Source organism: Ambystoma mexicanum, chromosome 1q, assembly GCF_040938575.1.
Source record: "Ambystoma mexicanum isolate Mex_15411 chromosome 1q, UKY_AmexF1_1, whole genome shotgun sequence".
Taxonomy (NCBI): domain Eukaryota; kingdom Metazoa; phylum Chordata; class Amphibia; order Caudata; family Ambystomatidae; genus Ambystoma; species Ambystoma mexicanum.
This window is the reverse complement of record NC_090922.1, coordinates 264,923,137-264,943,119: the sequence shown is the minus strand read 5'-3', so window position 1 is coordinate 264,943,119 and position 19,983 is coordinate 264,923,137. Positions and strand designations below refer to the sequence as shown.

At 46.3% G+C, this 19,983-nt stretch overlaps 1 protein-coding gene across 2 annotated transcripts in view; it reads right to left on the bottom strand.

Annotated features, from left to right (window-relative positions):
* The window catches only part of PLCG2 (phospholipase C gamma 2), a 953,330-nt gene that overhangs the window by 391,229 nt on the left and 542,118 nt on the right, over positions 1-19,983 (bottom strand). For both annotated transcript variants that reach the window (XM_069638435.1, XM_069638443.1), the window contains exons 10-12: positions 9,880-9,981; positions 9,550-9,668; positions 3,106-3,191 (exon numbers count right to left, since the gene is read on the bottom strand). In XM_069638435.1, the coding sequence (XP_069494536.1) occupies positions 3,106-3,191; positions 9,550-9,668; positions 9,880-9,981 (307 nt within the window). The remainder of the gene's footprint in view (positions 1-3,105; positions 3,192-9,549; positions 9,669-9,879; positions 9,982-19,983) is intronic.

Below are 19,983 nucleotides of genomic sequence, written 5' to 3'. Positions count from 1 at the left end.
CCCTCACTGCTTTTGACACTCTTCTTCCTGATGGCCATAAAATCATATCCAACCCCAGTGCCTCCCAATCTGGTGGTGGAGTGGCTCTGATCTACCCTGAGTTGGTGCCTGCCTCCATCATCCCCACTCAATCCTTTGGAAGTCTAGTCTGCAGGTTGACTGTCTCCCCTTCTTTCTCTGTGAGTCTCGCTACCATCTACATACCCCTGCCCCCTGGGTCCTTCCTCTCTTGTCCTCTTGGAATGGGCCAACCTCTCCTCCTCTATTCTTGCCACCTCCCCCAAACATATCTTCCTAGGAGATCTCTAGAGTTGTCCGCTCTATGAAAGTCTCCTCTAAACATGTGCTACCCTGCTCCTCCAGAACTATCAAGGACAACATCAACATTCTTTCCCCTGCCTTGGCTGATCTCTGCAACCACTCTTCTGCCACAGGCTCTTTCCCTCAACCCCTCAAGCACTCCCTTTCCCAAAAAAGCTGCCTGCTGACACCTCTTGCCAGGCAAACTATCCACCTATCTCTATCACTCCTTTCTTGGGCAAACCCATGGAGAAGCTGGTCATCCCCCAACTGACCCTTCACACCGAAATGGCAGAGGCACTGAAACTGCTCTCCTGAATACCTGAGAAGACCTACTCTCTAATCTGGACTCTAACTCTCCTTCGGTTCTGATCCTTCTCGATTTCTCCCCTGCTTTTGACACTGTCAACCAGCTACAAAACCATTATATTAAAAAAAGACAGTCACAAGGGGGCACGGATGGGGTGGTGTTCAAACACAGTTAGGATGGAGTCAACCACTCCATCCTCATAAACCGTCTCTGTGATACCCTAGGGATCACTGACAGGGCACTGGCGTGGCTTTCCTATTTCCTCTCTAACAGACCCTCCCAAGTCCAAATGGGTCCTATTCTCTACTTCACCTCACTTTCTACTTGTGGTGTCCAACAGGGTTCCATCCTATTGCCATGCTTTTTCAACATGTACCCGACCCCTCCGGCCAACCTGATCGTCACCCACACTCCTCACTTCCAGTGTTACGCAGACAACAACTGCTCTCTTTCTGGCTGCCTTCCTCAACCTCCTCCTCCTCCTCCTCCTCGTCTTCCTTCCTTATACCTGACTGCTATTCAGCCATGGGGCTCAGCCAATGATCTGTGCCTCAACGCAAGCAAGACAGAGATCCTTCTTATTGAGACGCCTGCTCCTAGTTTCCCCCTCACTCTCTGGCCAGCCTCCATGGGTCCCCTCCCCTAACCCACTTGGGAGGAAAAAAAAACTCAGGATCATCTTGGACTCCTCTCTCTCCTTCTCTCCACACATCACAGATATTGCCAAGAAGTCCAACTTTCAACTTCATCACCACAGGGGCATTCTTCCTTTCCTCGCCTTCCCCCAGAAGCTCAATGTCTCCAGAGCCCAGGTTCTCTAGGCTTGACTACTGCAACAGCCTGTTCCTAAACTTTCCTCTTTCTTCCCTTTGCCCCTTCCAACTAATCCAAAATAGGACTGTGATTTTTATCCTTGGCCTCAAGCCCAGGGACCGCATCTCTCCAGCCCTAAAATCTCTCCACTGGCTCCCGATGACTGCAAGGATCAAATTCAAAACCATTTGCATCATCCACAAGGCGGTCAGGGACATTCAGCTTTCCCTCCCGAAATACCACTCAGCCAGAATCCTTCGATCCTCTGGCTCCACATCTTTGCAGGTCAAACGGTTCTCTTACCAGAAAGTGGGAGGTAGATCCCTCTCTTCAGCTGGTAACTTTTTCTGGAACAGCCTCCCTCCCCCTCAGACTTGAGCCGGATCTTCTTAAGTTCTGTAAACCTCCCAAGACCTCTGTTTTCTCCTCTTCCTTCCCTCTCCCCCTCCCATGCGAAACTCTCTGCCTGCTGCAGCAACTGGGGCCTGGTCCCTTCAGAGTCATACAGGGACCAGACTACCCTCCTACCATTCCCTGCCAGCTTTCTATGCCAGCACTTACCCTCAGGCATCCTTTCCTGGACTAGCCCAAACCAGTCCTCCTGTCCATTGCACTTCTCCCCCCTCTTTCTCCTGGCACTTGCCGCCTTGGCCTGAATAGCACTTGCCGCCCCCACCTGTAGGACTCCCCCACTCTTGCACTCTCCCTCTACCCCCACCGCCTTGCACTTAACACCTTGTCAAACACTTGCACAGTAGCATTGTCATAAGGCCAATATAACTGTCTCTTTGTTCTTGTTGTTTTCTTTTGATATCAGATGCTCCCACCCCTCTTCTTGTCTTGTGGTGCCTGGAACAAACTTGTGTATAGACTCTATACGAATGTCCAATAAATAAATAAATAAAACAAATATATTCATGTGCAATATAATTGATCAAACATGTTTATATGTACAGTTTGTATGTGATTAAATCACAATGCTCATTGATGTGTGTGGATTTGAGCCTCCACTGCCTGTTCAAATTTACCTTTAAATCGTGATATTGTGTATGTTATGTTTTTCTTTAATTGTGGTGCTCGTTAGGGGGCCTTTTTTCCTTGCTTCATGAATTAGGTAATGCCACATCTATCTTGTCCATTAATTTCTGGGATCTAAACTCATTTCACCTGAATGAAACTTTTTTTTCCCCCACAAAGTTCCCTGGACCAATCCAATGGGGTGAAACACATACTAAGGATCTCAGAACTAGATTGACATCTCATGTACCCCCCTCAATAGCCCCCTGAAGTACAAATGTAAATCATTTCATTTTCTAACCTACAGCATGCAGGGATCCTGTCTCCACTGTGGTCCTTGTGGAGGAGCTGTGCAAACACAATGAATGCGCTTAAGTCATTGGACTGTCATTCTGCAGATTATCTGAACCTACCATGCACACATATTGTGCATGAATGTAATAGCTGTTGTTCTGCATCATCTCCAATAAACACATTTTGGTGTCCCCATCTATCCCATGGAGTTGGGTTATCTAAAAGTTTGCATGCAATGCAACTATGACTCTTAGCATTTTAAAACAAAAAGAAACAGGGCAAAAAAGACTGACAACAGCAACTCAGAAAGATAATTCTGCTTTCCATCTGACATAAAATAAGGTGATGTTTTCCCAAAGAGGAGGACTCACGCTCAATGCATCGGCACCCCATTCTTAGGCAACGGATGTAGGCTTCTGGAGAAGACTCACTTCTGAGCTGATCTCCGGTGAGGTAGCTGCAAGACAAAATATGAACTACGGTCAGTAGGACTATAGACATAACATCCCTTGAAATCGATGGGAAAATGATGCTGAGACCAATCGGGCCATGGATACATAACTACTGATAGGAGCAAGAAAGGCATCAACAGAGGTCGTTAAGATAATAGGGTGTATATCATATATGCATATGCATAAGAAAAACATTAAATGCAGACAAGAATACTACAGGCAAAACAATGATGCCAGCTGGATCATAATAAAGACCCTCTAAGACCAATACCCACTAAGACTATCTCCTACTAAGGCAAATGGGATATCCCACAAAACATGAAATGACGCTAGTGAGACCACCAACAAAATAGCAACTAAATGTACTAGGACCTTGACAAAACATCAGCTGAGGCCAATAGAAACACCAGTCAAACATGAATGTAGGCCATTAGAACCATCAACGAAGCATTTGAAACATTAATTAAAAAAACAAGAGTACCTTCGACACAACTAAGTTTGTCCAAAAGAACCGAGGTAATTTGCCCTTAAAGAACATCCGCTGGGGTGAAAAGAGGGCTTAAATGGAACTTCATGTGATGTTGTTTGGTCAAAAGAAAAAAACACTGAGGCTCATATGACCAAAGAAAAATGTAAACTAAGATAAATGGCATACAATAAACAAATTAAGTTTAATAGTAGCATAAACCAATATGAAAGGAGATCATTAGGGTACACCCAATATTAATTGACGTCAGTAGGAATGTGTGTCAGCAGAAACACAACAAAACAACATCTATGGAACGTTTGCTAAAATATAAGAACCAACCTATAGGATTTTTGACAAAATATGACCTGTAGCTAAGTGCTACCTTTATCAAAATTGTAGAAAGAACAACAACTGGGACCAACAGGACCTTCCATGAAAGATGCATTGATGACAATATGATATACACATCAACTGAGTGCAATAGTACATTTTACAAACATCACCTGAGGTCAAATTGGTATTTAGACACGCAGATGAGGCCAAAAGGACTACATGACTGTCAAGGGAGTCAAACAATGTCACAGACAAAAATCAATTGAGATCAATAGCCCCACACCGACACACTGACTGAGGGTGGGATTAAGACTGATTTGTGTTGGGTCTATTCCCTTCTTTAATAGCATGGCGGACTGAGAAACGATGGCGTGGGTTGCTGCCCAGAGGAATGCCAGTGATTATGATTTATTCAAAACTTTCAGCAATCACCATTCAGTTTTGCATACGTCATCCTAAGTGGGATGGTTATGCTTAGACATGGGTCCCGAGCTTGCTGTGTCTAGAGGCCCATACTACACTTGGATGATAATGTGCAATACCAAACCATGTCCGGGGGTTACTTGTGGTCATGTGCAGAAAAGCTGTGACCCAGTAGTTTGGAATGGACTGCTCCTTTTGGGATAGCAGTAACTCTGTTTTTATGGCATTTCCCCCCCTTCTGCAATGGCATAGAAATCTGAAAAACTGTCGTTTTCAAAGGTTGCCCGGAGATATGCCAGTGGTTAAGCTTTATTGGTACACTTGGGCGAGGAACCAGTCAATCAGGAGTCATAACACAGGTGTGCATAACTCGCGTACGCCCATTTCCTCCTGACAGTCTGCACATTTCTATCTGTGTCCACCCCTTGAGTCTGTTCCGGGTCCCTGAACCACTGATGCCTGTACCTACTGACTGCCTTTCCCCAGACCCACCAATACCACCCGCCATTACCGGTCGATCCACCACATTTTGCCTAAGTCCTCTCCCTTCCACACCCTCTCTCCTTGGGCAGTCTTCCCTGGCCATGCCCCTATCCTTCAGTGAAATGGAAGAGGCCCTTCTTTCATTTCCAATCCCTGTTCTTGTTTTTTTTCCTAAACGTTGTATAGCAATTTTCTAGCTGGCACAATGCTGGTTGCTAAGACCCATAATTCCTGTGTTCTTGGATGGGCTTGGCCGTTAATAGTCCCCAGCCTCTGCCGAAACCCTCACTTTAATCAAGCCTTCCTTACCTTGGGCCAACAGGCCGTTAATAGCCGAGTCCAACCGAAAATAGCGTTATTAATGCTGCATTCCAAACCTGCCAGCCATCGTTCTTCAGAGTGAAGTCACTCTTTTAGATAAGGTTTCCTTTTAGTGAGCATGTATTGTTCTATAACACATTGTGCTTCGAGGAGTAGGGGTGGGGTTGCTGCTGGAGGTGTAGTAGGGATGTGCTGCCATGTTTTTGTATTGCATTGTAATTTAATAAAACTGCCTTTGTTCCTTGCTACTCTACACTTGGGCCCCGATTCATGGAATATTTGCCCGGTTCAAAGTGATTTTGCACTGCTGAAAAGTGACTTTGCACTGCCAACACAAACCATGATTCATGGAACCGTGCAATGTGTATTTTTGCTGTGCAAAATCTGGGCAAAGTCATTTTGTACTGCAAAAATGACTATGCGCTGACTTTGCACTGCAAAAACACTGGCGATTTCTGGACTATTTCCGCCCAACCCGCTTTGGTGCTGTATCTGAGAGGTATGGTGTCCGTTTCAAAACTCTAGTGGGGATGACCGTCAGTAGTGTAGAAGCACTCCTAGCAGTAGAAGAAATAGTACTCGGCATAGTAGTAGCCATACTGATAATACTTGTGGTGTCAGGGTTTTAAGTGGGGTAAGAAATCGAGGGGGGGCCTTCATTTAGGGGCGTGGCTTGTGGGATGGGCATGGCCTAAAAAAAGTACACAAACCATAGTAAGGTACGCAGGTGTCTTTCTGGCGCGAGGGACGTTTGGACTCGGCTGACATTGCAGCCACGTCTAAACTCCCTCACGCTAAATTAAAAAGCATAATTCTTTGCAAATGCAGCACTTTGACAGGTACTGTCCCTGTTGTGTTAGAAAGACCCCTGCCCGTATCGTTCTGCTTATTGCACATCACAGCATGCTGTGCCTTGAAAGCAGGCTACTTAAGATTTGATGACAAGGGGGCATGGCACCGGGATTAGGAGCCGAACTCCACGCCTGTCATGCCAGGGCACAGAAAAACGGAGTCATGCCAAAGGAAGCAGCACTCTGCCAGTGCCCACCCGCCCTTCAAGTACCTGGTTGTCTCACCGATGTACCGCAGGGTTACCCACTACACACCCGCTTTCCTAGCATGGACTATCACGCAAGTCTCAAAGCGCCCCTGGCATGGGTTGAGGTTGCTTGTGTCAACAAGGAGCACTGATGGACAGTAACGTCTTCTTGGTGCCTTTTCAGTGCCGATTTATGAACCTCTCAATTAATGCACATCTACTATTCCAGTACTCTAGCCGTGCACCAACTAGGTTTTACAATCCCCGAACCCTCCCCTCACCCCCCCCCCCCCAGTTCGATAAATGTAGTACCAAGCGTGGGTAAACATAGTGGTATTGATTAGTATGTGCTTAGGAGCTGGAGGAATTTGACACGGCACGCAAGAGCTTGGATCACACACAGCCCAGCTCTGCCAGTGCATCCATCACTCCACCATTGCCCGATGCACGGGTCATGCACCCCAGTTCTAGTCTCTAGCATGCTGGCCATTGCTTACTGAGACTAAGCAACAGCTCTGCCACTGGCCCTCAAGCCTAACCCTTGCTGCAGAGGTGCCCCAGTGCAGAGAAAGCCCCAGTGCAGTTAGTGCGCAAGTTGTCTGTACTCTCGGTTCTTTGTTGTCATGCAGACAGCCAAGAGCGTTGTCTTCACCCATCCATATGTAGTTCTACCTTCTGTGATGGGCAGAAGCCAGGTGCATTAGGTACAATTCGATTGGGTAGTAACCTCTATTATTGCAGCGCTTAGAAGCCGGTGGAACGAGCCACGGGGAGCTATATCGGAAAACAAATATTGGTAATGACTATTCGCATTATTTGTTAGCAAAGCTGTGTGGTGCGCGGGCACTGGAAGAGAAGAGAGGGACGGGGAAGTGTTATACAGGGTGCCTCCTGGAGATGGAAAAGCACAGGATGGGGTGCACATTCAGAGCTGTGTGTGGGTTTCAGTCACCCATGGATGCAGGAGGTGCTGCCAATCGGCACCGGGGTGCATTGCCAGAGTCGAGTGTTCACCGCTTTGTGACACACCAGTGGGTGACAAACAGTCACTAGATCCTACGAAATAGCTACGACTGTTATCCATCGCAATGGTACTCCTTTTACAAACTTGGGCACAATGAAATGCTAAACGAGCCTTGCAAATTCAAATCTATGGCTTGCAGGATGGGTCCAAATCTGTTGAGCTGTTTCAGTCTTCCGCTCAACCCACTGAGCTATCTCCCTTGCAATGCCGAATAATGGGAAACCACCATGACTGCAGTTCCCCAGTCCGTGGCAAGGTGCCCAGTCCCGGGCCTCACGCTGGGGACGTTGCCTGCTTGCAATTCATGATTTTCGTGGGTTTAATGAAAAAAGTTGCGGATTTTAAAAAAAAATGATCTGTAAAAGATGAAGTCTTGTACCCTCAACCCCGCCTGGACTGGCAAGGCCAATATATAAAATGAAACCTGGGGCTGATGACAGGTCAGGGACACTTAAGTAAATGATGGAGCATTTTGCGTCTGGAACAAACACGGTAAAACCCACCAACCGAAGTGGCCTCCTAAGGTCGAAATATGTAGGGGTCCCCCGTGCTTCTCAGACTAGTTGTTCGACTTGCACCCTCCTGCCCCAATAATGCATATGCTCATCATCCCTTTTATAAGGTCACGGACAGGATACACATACTGGCATTCCAAGCTGAACACTGAAATGACAGTGGTTATGGTTAATTCAACAACTCAGTTTTATTTCAAAATCTATTTAAGGACAGTTTTGCTGCTGCTTGATCAGACCTGAAGCATGGCTTGGGCGCTATGGAATGAACCACTGACGTGGGCAGGTGAGGTTTAGTTGTGGGGAGGTACAGCCAGCGAGAATCGGTGGGTACCTTGAATTATTTGTCGTCAGCAATCAATAGAACTACTGCATAACATCAGTGTTTAAACAAAACATTCACCCTTTACATTCCGAATTACACAAAATTGGCACACGCGTGTCTGCTCATTTTCTAGCACTGGGGGTGGACTGTGGGGGGTCACATGCCACACTCCCCGGCAATTGTCCCTCCCCTTCGAACAGCTGGCATTGATTTTATTCCGTGGTTTTAGGATTCAGCAGCAACCACAAGCTGCATGTCCTGTGTGTTTAATCCGCAGCCACTCGACGTGCCTTAGTATGTGCAGAGTGTGATTGCTTGGTGGAGGGTAAATCCCATGTTATATTCTGATGGCGTGAGTGTCTCAGAAGGGTTCACACATATTCACAAGAGGTGAGTGTCACAGGAGGGTTCACACATATTCACAAGAACAAAGAAAACACCGAACGCAAGCACTAGTATTAAAAGACTTCTATAGCCCAGCAGTCAACTGAATCGTATCTAGGCACTTTGGGCAGGTCTCCGACAGTGGACATTGCCAATACAGGTTACTAGTTCATATGAGGGATAGTTTAGATGCTTCAAGCCAAACACGTTTTTTTTATAAAATATACTTTGCTGCAATGAAAGTAATTGACACGGAGCCTGAAGGAAAGCACCATTAGATGCTTCTAAAGAGCAAAGGGACAATTTACACTATAATGTGCACTGTATAAATGGTTCCACTCACTCCTTCAATCACGGCGTATTTTTTAAAAAAAATGGTGACTGTGCGCCAAAAGATCCCTGGGGCGAAATGTCCCAGCGCCGAACTGGGTGCGCCAAAATGGGCGCGCCCAAATGTCTCCTGCGCTGAATCGGTCGCGGCGAATCGGCCCGCGCCGAACTGGCCGCGCCAAATCGTCCTGCTCCATATATCAAAGGGTGCTTCTCTTTTAGGCGGTAGTTTGGTGACCCTCTCTGGTTATGATATGATTAGATATGGCATTTGTAACGCGCCTATACACAAGTGTTTCAAGGCGCGACGAGGCAGGGAGGGGGGAACAAGGGGAAGACAGACAACGATCCTACTAGGCCAGGTGTCATTCAGACCGCGCAAGTGCAGGGGTAGGGGGAAGGGAAAAAGTGCAAGGGGGAAGGGGAGGGGGGGAGTGCAGTACAAATAAGTAGAATAGAAATAAAATAATAAATAAATAGGGCCAGCTGGTGGCAAGTGCAAGGTAAGTGCAGACAAGTGCTGGGGGGGGGGTTTCCCCCGTTTCTTGCCAGCTGCCTTTTCATTGGTCAAACTAGGCGTCCACTATCCAGTGTATCCTTCAATATGCTATTAATCAAAACAAATAATGAAAAAGCAGCCCTTGATAACTAGCGCTACAATGTCATATTTATGGTTAGTTCATTTTTTGTATGTGCAGATCAAGGGTTAAAGCAACTTACGTGTTATGCGACGAGTTGACCCAGTAATGTGACAGTGGGTTATTCATGTCCTGAAACGTTATCTCATTGTATTTTTCATCCCAAATGCTGTTTTCTTTCGAGTAGAGGTATGTAAGAAACTGTAAAGTAATAAAATTAGAAATCAACTGTGTCCACCACAGGCAAGACAGCAATAGCAAGCACGGTCCCGTGAGTGTGCGGCAGGACAGGGTGACACCGGAGGACATCAACATTACTGTCATGGGGTAGGAGCTGCACCCCGTTGGGTGCACTTGGGGACAATGAACAGATGTGCCCCTCGCAGGATAAGAAGGCATGGTGCACACCCACCTCATCCACATAGAGAAACGGCTCTGCGGTTTCTCTCATCGTGTCATCCACAAATTTCGTCATCTGCTCTCGAACTTTCCGAAGGTCGTGCGCCCAGGACTCCTGCAACGACCACAAACATCAGCATCAGTCAGTATGCCAAGGGGGACGTGAGAGTTGTTGCCTTGTTCTTCCCAACATTATTTGATGGCTGTGGACTCTGTACATACAGAGAGTGCTAGAAAGGGAAAAAATACTCTGGGTTTCCACCTGGTGAAGCGGGTGGAGTGACAGGGCGAGGCTAGGGGTCGAGTCATGGCAGCATAGGGATAGGCTTATAAAAAGTGTAACAATCACAGTGTAAAATAAGATCCTGTTTTTACAGATCATTCGAAACGTACACATCACATACTGAACCAACCAGACAATGGATACATCGTTCTATTAACATGTCGACCAAAACGAGTATAGCCGTAGCTTTATTTTCTCCATATTTTCTACAATTACCAGCATTCCAAGTAATAGTAGCCCAACAATATAAGCTGGGTGTTAAATGTACGCTTAATACTGAAAAAACACATTGAAAGAAAATGCACGATAAGATCACCAGCTAATGTTGGATGTTCGCCCCCGGGGTCGTGGACAACTAATAACTGTGGGTGTATTATATGCTAGCCTGGGCATGAGCTTTTATGTTTCCCCGGATTTGGAACGTACGGAGACAATTTATCCCGATTTCCAAATCCTGGGAAATCCGTCCCAATTCCCTGGAAACAGATCAAGCGTAGTCATGGCAGACACAGTAAGACGTCATATTAAGAGTTCAAGATGATGACCAAGCAAGCAAGCAAGCAAGCAAGCACTTAATCATTGATGGCCTTGTAGTGTAGAGAACATCATACGTTCTTGGGCTCTGACCCTACTATGCAAAATGGCACCCTCCTCTCACTAAGTAGTATAATATCTCATTATGTGTCAAAACTTAAACAAATACTTTCCGAAGACATCACATTTAAAAGTACAAACGCAGAAAGTCTCATGTTGCAAAGTAAGTTAGCATATGCCTCTTATTTACCTGGAAGCAATCTGTTGGCCAGGGGTGGACTGTGAGGCTGCCAGCAGCCTGGGCTGCATGATACTTTGGCCCAGTTACAAAACCCATTCCATAGTCCCATCTACACAGGCCAATCTGGTGATCTTATCGTGCATTTTCTTTCAATGTGTTTTTTTCAGTATTAAGCGTAAATTTAAAACCAACTTATATTGTTGGGCTACTATTACTTGGAATGCTGGTAATTGTAGTCTTTTATAAAGGATGGAGAAAATAAAGCTACGAAGGACCGACACAGAAAAAAGACTTCCACAAACATTGCCGAAATAGCCTGTGGCCCCGCTTAAGTGATTAAGGGCCTGATTCATGAAATTTTCAGAGCAGTGCAAAGTGACTTTGGACTGCAAAAATACACTTTGCACTGCTCTGTGAATAAGGGTGTTTGTTGGCAGTGCAAAGTCACCTTGCACCAGTGCAGTCACTTTGCACCACGCTAAAAAGTCCATGAACCAGGGCCTAAATGTTCTGAACCTAACACTCATATCCGAATTAGGCAATGTACAAAAGCATTTGCGTGCACAGACCATGCTTATAGTAAAGCTCAACGAAGATAGTTTGACAAATCAACTTCCGGGGCACCAGAGGTACAGGGATGAATATATCGGTTTCTAAACCATCAATCAGCCCCACACCTCTAGTACACCAGAAGGGATGCAACAATACTTTAAACACAAGTCAAATTTAAACATCCCTGTCCAATTTTGGTAACGTGGACGGAATGGCAGGCTTATCTCTGAAAAGTTGTGTATTGTTGGTTATTTGCAACACAGTGAAAATATAATTATTACCCAATGATAAAAGAGGCTGTTCAGTCAAGGTTGTATACAAATATCTATTTTATTATTATCACAACAGACAGTTCTAGCAGACTATAAAATACAACCCACCCTGTAAAGGAATGCAGAGGACAGACAGTTTTAAAGAAGGAAAATGGATGCACTCTGGATAGTGACAGGAGGGTAGTCGTTATTGAAATGAATTGCAATAGTTCAAGGATACTTGGATTCAACCTAAAGGGAGCAATGGGTGATAATATTTCACTGGGGGCCTTCGGAGAAGGACCAGGGGGACAGAATCACAATGTACCTTGTGCGGTAGGATCTATTGGTGTTTGACAGGGTCAAGTCAGTTTCAGGGTGTTGCAGGCTTCTGTGACACAGTTCAAAATGGGAGACAGCTGCGGGCATCAGGCGGCAGGCAGTTTGGTGAGCGAGCTGGATGGACAGCTGCAGGCTGGCCTACATGGAAGCTCGGGGTCAGGAACCATCTCAGTGCTGGTTGGTGGTTCTGAAGCACTGTTAGAGGAGTCTTGGATGACGTTAGCGGCTGTGGCTTAAAAACAGTCAGCGGTGCAGTCGGTTGAATCTCGAGGGGCTTGACTGGCTCAAAAATGTTCTTTAAGGTGGACGTTAGTATATGCTTGTCGATGCACTTCTAGCTTCCTCGCTGGGCTTGTCTTGTCCTTTAAGGCGGACGGCCCAAAGCTGAGGAGAGTGTTGCAGCCAGCTGCCTTGTCCTTGGTTTGGTTCAGAGACTCTCAGAGACCTCCCATCTAGGAAGCTGGCTGCAGAGCCTAGCAGAGCACGCTGTGTGCTGGCTGCGTACCAGTTCTGGAGCTGCGGGAGGGTTCTCTGGATTCAGTATCTCCCTCTGTTCCCTGGGAGATGTTTAGGGGAGGGATCTTGCTTCCCTCTTGGAGGTCCTGGCCTTTCTTCGCTGGCGGAAGGTGTGAGGCAGACTGTACCTTCAGTCAGGGTCCAATGAGGAGTCTTTCTTGCTACTCCTTGCAAAGTCTTCAGATGATCTGCCCAAAAGAGGGGCTCAACTCTCTTTTAAGGCCAAACGGACCACAGGGATTGGTGACGCTAAGCCCGCTTTAATGAAGCAATCCTGGGTCCCCACCAACAATCTCCTGTATGCATGAAGTCATAACCAGTGTGCTTTGCAACAGAAAAGGTAAAGGGGTGAAAACATGTAATACTAAGTCCCATCCATCTTCCTATCTGTTGAGGATTAAGGGGCTCTCTGGTCAATGGAGCCCTCTGTGGTTACTGATTGAAGCGGCAGGTCTCCTTTGAAGCTGCGCAGAGACCAGACTTTCTGGCACCATCAATCCACATACTCGTACCTTCTGAATGGGGTCCCCCTGCAGGGATAACTACTGTAATACACGCAGTCCCAGACATGACATTTCACTGTCAATCGATAAAGGGAGGGAGCTGGCTTCAGGTTGACACAGTGCAAATGAAAGGTTGTTGGGGGTTCCTGTCTCCTTTGTTAGACTCTGCAGCCAGGCCCCATGTGGGCCTGTTTGAAATACACTCTATTAGTATGTTAATTATGTGAATCGCTGCTAACAGCTGCACGGCCCAACAACAGGACAAGGCAGATCCATGGAGCCTTTCTTAGTTAATTAGGATGGCCTTGGCAGGGGTTGGTTTGGCCCTCCCCCTTCTTAGATGACATGGTGTACTCCTGCTGTCAAATCCCTACTAAATATGACAGGAGGGACTGCACCTGTAGGCGGTGCCCACTCAGAGTACACAGGTCTATGTGTATGTCGTGCGGTGAGCATAGGAAAATGTGTGCGGATTAGCCCTACGCATTATCCAGAGGTTGATCTACCATCATTCAATTTCATTTAAAAAAAATTGAAAACCTAGGCGAGCGCACACCCACCAGGCGGATGGTCGAATTCCTCACAGATAGCTTCTGTTTTTAAATAGTGTTTAATGGCACGTATTTGTTGTGACAGGATTTGCAATTTCACCGTCTATTGGTACTCAATTTCACAAGACAAAAGAGTGAGTTGGCCCTGCAGTATAAAACAAAGAACTTTATTTACTGAATGATTGATTTATTGGATATTTGTAAGGCACCTGTACAACAAACGGTGTTTCAAGGTGCCACAAGACAAAAAAGGGTGGAGGGGGAACAAGGGAGAAAGACAACAATAACAGTCCTACTAGACCTTGTGACATTCAGATTGTGCAAGTGCAGTAAAGAAGTGCGAGGGAGAGGTGTGAGAGGAAGTGCCAGTCTGCGCCAATGCGAAGTGCAAGGGTGGGAAGGAAAATGCAGGGTAGAGAGGAGAGAGTGTAGGTGATCGGGGGGGCAGACGAAGGGGGGAGAGGGTAACAGAGACTAGGCGAGTGCTCAAGGGAGGTCGGGAGGGCAAGTGCCAGGGGATTGCATGGGGTGCAGGGGGTGAGGGTCCACATGCTAAGTGCGAGGAGGGGAGGTGGATTGGACGAGGGGGCTGGTGCCCTGTAGAACTCAGAGGGAACCAGAAAGCCAGTCAGTGCGGCAGACAGGGGTGTTAGCAGGGAATGGTGAGAAGGAAGGAAAAATAGAAAAGGAGGGTCTTGAGGAGCTTCCATAACTCAAGGATTCTGGCTCAAGCCTGAGAGGGGCATGGAGACCATTCCAGAGGGAGGCACCTGCCGAAGAGAGAGATCTACCCCCCACTCTCTACTTGGAGAAACATCTGATCTGCAGAGAGTTGGAGCTAGAGGACAGAAGGTCTCTAGCAGGGAGATTTTTGGGGAGAGAGGTACCAGGCACCAGAAACCCTTGTGGATGATGCAGAGGGTCTTTAATTTGATCCTAGCAGCAACCAGGCGCCAATGGAGAGATTATAGGGCTGGAGAGATGTGGTCCCTGGGCTTGAGGACAAGGATAAGTCTTGCAGTCCTATTCTGGACTAGTTGAAGGGGGTGAAGGGAGAATAAAGGAAGATTGACGAAGAGGCTGTTGCAGTAGTCCAGCCTAGAGAGGACCAGAGCTCTGGGAGAATGCCTCTGCGGAGGTGCAGCTGATAGTGGACCTTCTTGGCAAGATCCACAATGTGAGGAGAGAAGGAGAGAGATGAGTCAAAGATAACCCCAAGGTTTTTTGCCTCACAAGAGGGTGAGGTGAGGGGAGGGGACCCATAGAGGGTGACCAGAGGGTAGGAGGGAAGGCGGGAGCAGGGGTACCAATGAAAAGGAACTCAGTCTTACTGGCATTAAGGCAGATATCATTTTCAGGCAACCCATCCCTGAAAGTGGTCATGAGCAGGTCACTGAGCTTAACATCCTTTCCACTCGGGCTGATATTTTTTGTGTGGTTTTTTTGTTGTTTTTTTGGGATTTAAAATTTTATTCCAATATTTCAATATACAAACATCATTAATAACCATAAAAATACAAGCCTAAATGATATTGGCAAATAATTAACAGTGTATACAATAACCAATTCTGCTAATGAAAGAAATCCAGAAGAAAGTAAAACAGAAGGGGAGGAGAAAAAAAGTCAGAAACCGAGAAAGGACAGAGAACTAGAAAGCATTTGGTCAGCCAATGTAATCATCAATCCAAAATCAAAAAATGACGATTATTAAATCTTAAGAAATAATTAATACAGCAAGAGCATTTTCCAGTTTCAGAGACACCAAATTTTATACAAAAAATGTGAATTCAACTGTAGACCTCCAGGAACCTGTTCCAAATGTGCCAGAATTTCTCAATATCATCCACACTCTTGTAAATTGCTTTCTCATAGGTTGAAATAGTCAAAATCTCATCCACCCATTCATCGATGTTAAAGCAGCTGTTTGACTTCCATGATCTCAATATCATCCTCCTAGCGACCATACTGGCACAGAGTAGCCAAGTTGCCTGCCCAAAAAAGATGTCATCAATCACTGATATGTCCCGTAGAATCAATAAGGTGGCTGAGAGGGGAATCGTACAACTCAAAACCAATCCTAACCTCTCACATACGCACTCCCAGAATTTCTTCGTTTTAGGACAAAACCATATCAGATGACTGAGGGATCCTCTAGCACCCTTGCACTTCCAACAGAGTTCATTGTCCATGAGTTGTCTCTTAAATAACCTAACCGGTGTCCAGTAGGACCTAAAGAGCAGTTTCATTTGTGATGCTCTAAGACCCCAATCCAGACTCACCAACCGGGTATTCTCACAGCAGCGCCACCAACAGATACAATCAATTTCTTCACCTAACTCATCCGCCCAGATTACTGGCAGCCTCGAATCTTCTTTCCTGAATGATTTTAGATATCCGTGCATCGTAGCAGCCGGGTGAGTAGCACTCCCACACAACTGTAACATAGACCAGGCAATATTTTGATCCAGCAAATCAGGCCCACCAAGTCGTTAAAAAGCAGGACCCGCTAGCAGGCCTCGTAATAGGGCAGCCCGTAATGAACGGTACCGGTCCCGTACCGGCACCGTTCATTACGGGACCGCCAGGGTCCTAATGAGGCCTAAAGTCTTAGTTTACAGAGGCCCCGGGCCTATTGTTTTACAAATACAAAGGCTTGGGCGGGGAGAGAAATGTGCTGGCCATCTGGGGAGGGCACATTTGCAGTGACGGCTCTATTTGCAGGTATTTTTAATGATGTGTGTCATTTCTTTAGTGTTGCAAAAGGGTGCACATTGGCACAGTGCATCACACATTGCACACTAGACTGGGCAGCAGGGACCTGGTCCTGTCAGTTTTGGGGTATAATTGTCTTGCAGGAAAGAGGCAAGCCCCAGACGGCAATTTTATGTGTTATGTATTGCGTATTTTTAATATGCATATACACAATGTGTCGCAAGGCTAGGAACTAGGAGGAGTACCAGGCTGGGGATAGCAAATGTTATACCATCTGAATTTCTTGTGATAACATGAATGTTTTATGTACTATGAAGGAAGGAAGGAGATATTGCAAGGGGAGAGGACCGTTGGCTAGCTCGGGCACGCTAATGCATGCAACAAGAACAGAGCCGAAGGATCTTGGTAAGGTTTTTATGTTAAAAAACTAAGTCGGAAAGAAGTGAGTGCATCACGGGTGTAGAGGAGGTGAACTTCAGGAAACTATTTAGTAAAGGGCAAATAACAGCCTTTGCTACCGTAGGTTGTGTGTTACCACACTATAACAGCTAGACCCTGTCCCTGGAGTCTAAAACACAGAGGTTTTTAGCAAGCATGAAAGGTGCAACTCCCACAGGATTTGGCATTTGTTTACTAGATGGGTGAGCTGCTCGACAGGACACATATATAACTGCAGGCTTAACTAGAGGTTCAGGGGGATGATTTCAGGACAGTGTTGTACATTTCACCAAGACGGAAGAAGGGTAATGGCAATTTGGGCCACTTGCAACAATTTATGGATACTAATTATAGTTTGCGCATATCGATATTTACTGACGTACTGTTTTAGCATGGAGATTTAAATATATAAAGTAGTTTCGAAGTGTGCGCAGAGACCTCTCAATTTAAGATTGTACGCTGAAGGCGATGCAGGATTACAGTGCCTTTAGGCCGTACTGGCACAGTTCGCGATGTAGCTAGCTCAGCGGGTCTTATCTCAGCGGATTTAGCGCGCATCTGATCTGCAGTTTGCAAGTAGTGTTTGAGTGATGACGGTACACCTACTGGTGCGCGCTCGCAGAAAGAGGCTTTGGGTTGCGCCAAAGCCTATCCTAATTTGTCATTTGTCTTTGTAGGCAAATCTAATGCAGTGCAGTGGATCCAATGGCTAACCAATGGAGAGGAATAGGTACCATTTGGCTGATCAATGTTGGCGGGAATTGATATGTTGTTTGTTTTCTTTACGGTTATTGGTCGCCAGACTTTAGGCTGGCAACACAATGTTGCCATGTAAAGCTCATCCCTATCATTTGAGTGGGTCAGGTGGTAGGAACGGAAAAGGAGATAAACGGGAAAATACTGACCGACGGCAGGGTATATCATCGCTCGCTGATGAGACCAACTGGGGAGAACTGTTCTGCACACTAACGGACTTATGTGTATGTGCTGTCATAGGAAATGGTGGCATCCGAGGACAAGGCAGACCAGATCAGGTTTGTCACAGGTGGATGGCCAGGAAGACAGCAGAAGTGCATTCAGAATTTAAAAATATGGGTAAAATATCCAGGACAGAGATCCAGAAGCGATAAAGCGTACACATGGTTATGGGGAGTTTGGTTGGTCAACGGGCCATGCAATAGTGCAGGATATTTTGGCATTCCCCCACACCCCTTCTGTGCAACCAGAACAGAGCAGAGAAGAGCATGTCAGGGCCAAATGGGTCGAACACCAGCTGACATGGTGTTCTACTGATCATTATGCGAGAACAGCCCACTGACCGTGCCTGCAAACCTGTTGCTAGAAGGGTATTCAGAGTGCAAGGACTATCGGGGACCAGTTAGCCAGTTTGGAGAATATTTCTCGGTATTGATGAAGTGAGTGAGGGTCCTTTATGTTAGTGAGCAAGCTCAGTATCGACATCATAACGATCATTGCCTGGGGCATATTATAATATACCTTGGAAATAGATGCCCACAGCTTTCTATTATGTTTGTTTGCAGTGCAGTGAAAGCTATGCTAACCTACACCCTACAGAATTCTTACATGGGCCCACTAACTTGATGACGAGCCAAAACATGGGTTAACCGTGTAAAGTCAGTTTTCTGCAAGGTACAACCTCGATAACATTATTAATTTGTGGACAAAACGTGTGTCGCCTTTTTGAGCTTTCGCCGTTGCCCTCTGCATTTTCAAAGAACACAATGCTGTTTCATTTTAGTGCATAAATGGGAGGGCCCCAAACAGAGAGGCGGCAAATACACCCCACGCGACAGTACAATGGTTGATTTGTGTGCGCGCACGATAAACAAAACTCAAATTCTTTGAATATGAGCACACCCCTTACAATAGCCCGCAGTGTTTGCGTTCTGCAGGACGCTCTTCCTTTGCCTCCAAGACATTTGCATAAGCCTGTTTCTGTCACAACAGCGTGTGTGGGGACCAGCCACACCTACGGGCAAGACAAAGGAAACGTGAGCGAAACCCTCGAGGCCCACAGCGCGTGCAGAGGCCAAGAGGGACTGGGGACATTTGGCTACGCCAGACACTTCCTTATGTTAACAGCGGCCTCCCTTGTTCCCCCCCCCCATAGAGCAAGAGAGGCGTTGCTATGGCCGGAGCTCTGTTCTCTAGAGCCGCCAATGGCTCATACCCAGTTCTTCAAGTAGATGGAAATGTTCCCCGGGCGGCAAACGACAAAACCACAGGGGGTTGCAGCTATCTTCACTCTGTCTGGGTGAGCACCCATTTGTATTTTTTCCATTAAAGACCAAGTTAAAGATCCTCAAGTCCCTACTAAAACCGACTGAGCAATATCTCAAAGCTAAGCACTTGATAATCAATAGTACAAAATCTAAAATAATGGAAACCGGAGCATCAATCATAAAATCTCGAGGGGTAAAATATGCAATCTTGGTAAACATTTGGAGCATGTGAAATGGAACCCTTGTCAGCTACCCTCTCCAGGAAATGTGAGTCACAAATGTGTCTGCGGTTGTTGTTGCCAAGGCCAAACAAATGCAACCGGGGCATCCATTTGCCCAAAGATTGAGATCGAATTCCACCATTTATCTGAAAGAAGTAATCAAAGGTAAACTGCTAGCCTACATGATGGTGGGGTGAGGCAACGAACAGGGAGCAGACTGGCAGCTAACATCGAAAGAAAGGCTTGGAAGGAGCTTTTCTGTCTCCCAAAATCTGCCACAACAGTGACACTCGAAACTGACAGAACTCTCACCCCAATTGAAAAGAAAATCCACTGGGTGTCCCTGAAGTAAGCTACATAAAAGCATTTAAGAACAGAAGCTCATTTGGTCAACCAAAGCTGGAGACTTCAGAAAAGGAGAATGCCAACCCAAAATGAAGCCATCTAGGCTGCTGAGCAGGTGGGGCTAGCACAGCGATTTGATGGGAGGATAACGTGCTCGCCTTGGATGCAAGACACGGAGGACCACAGGTTCGATCCCCGGGTCCGCGCTTAGAAACCTCTGGGTATTAAGCACGTTATATATAACCTATCATATCAATACTGGATGAGAGGAACCCTATGCAAGCAAACAAGGCAACGCTGAAATTCTAAGAAAACCCACAAGGCAATCATTCAAAGGCCACCTCCTTGATAGCTTGGAAGGAGGTGTCCTTCACAGACACCAACA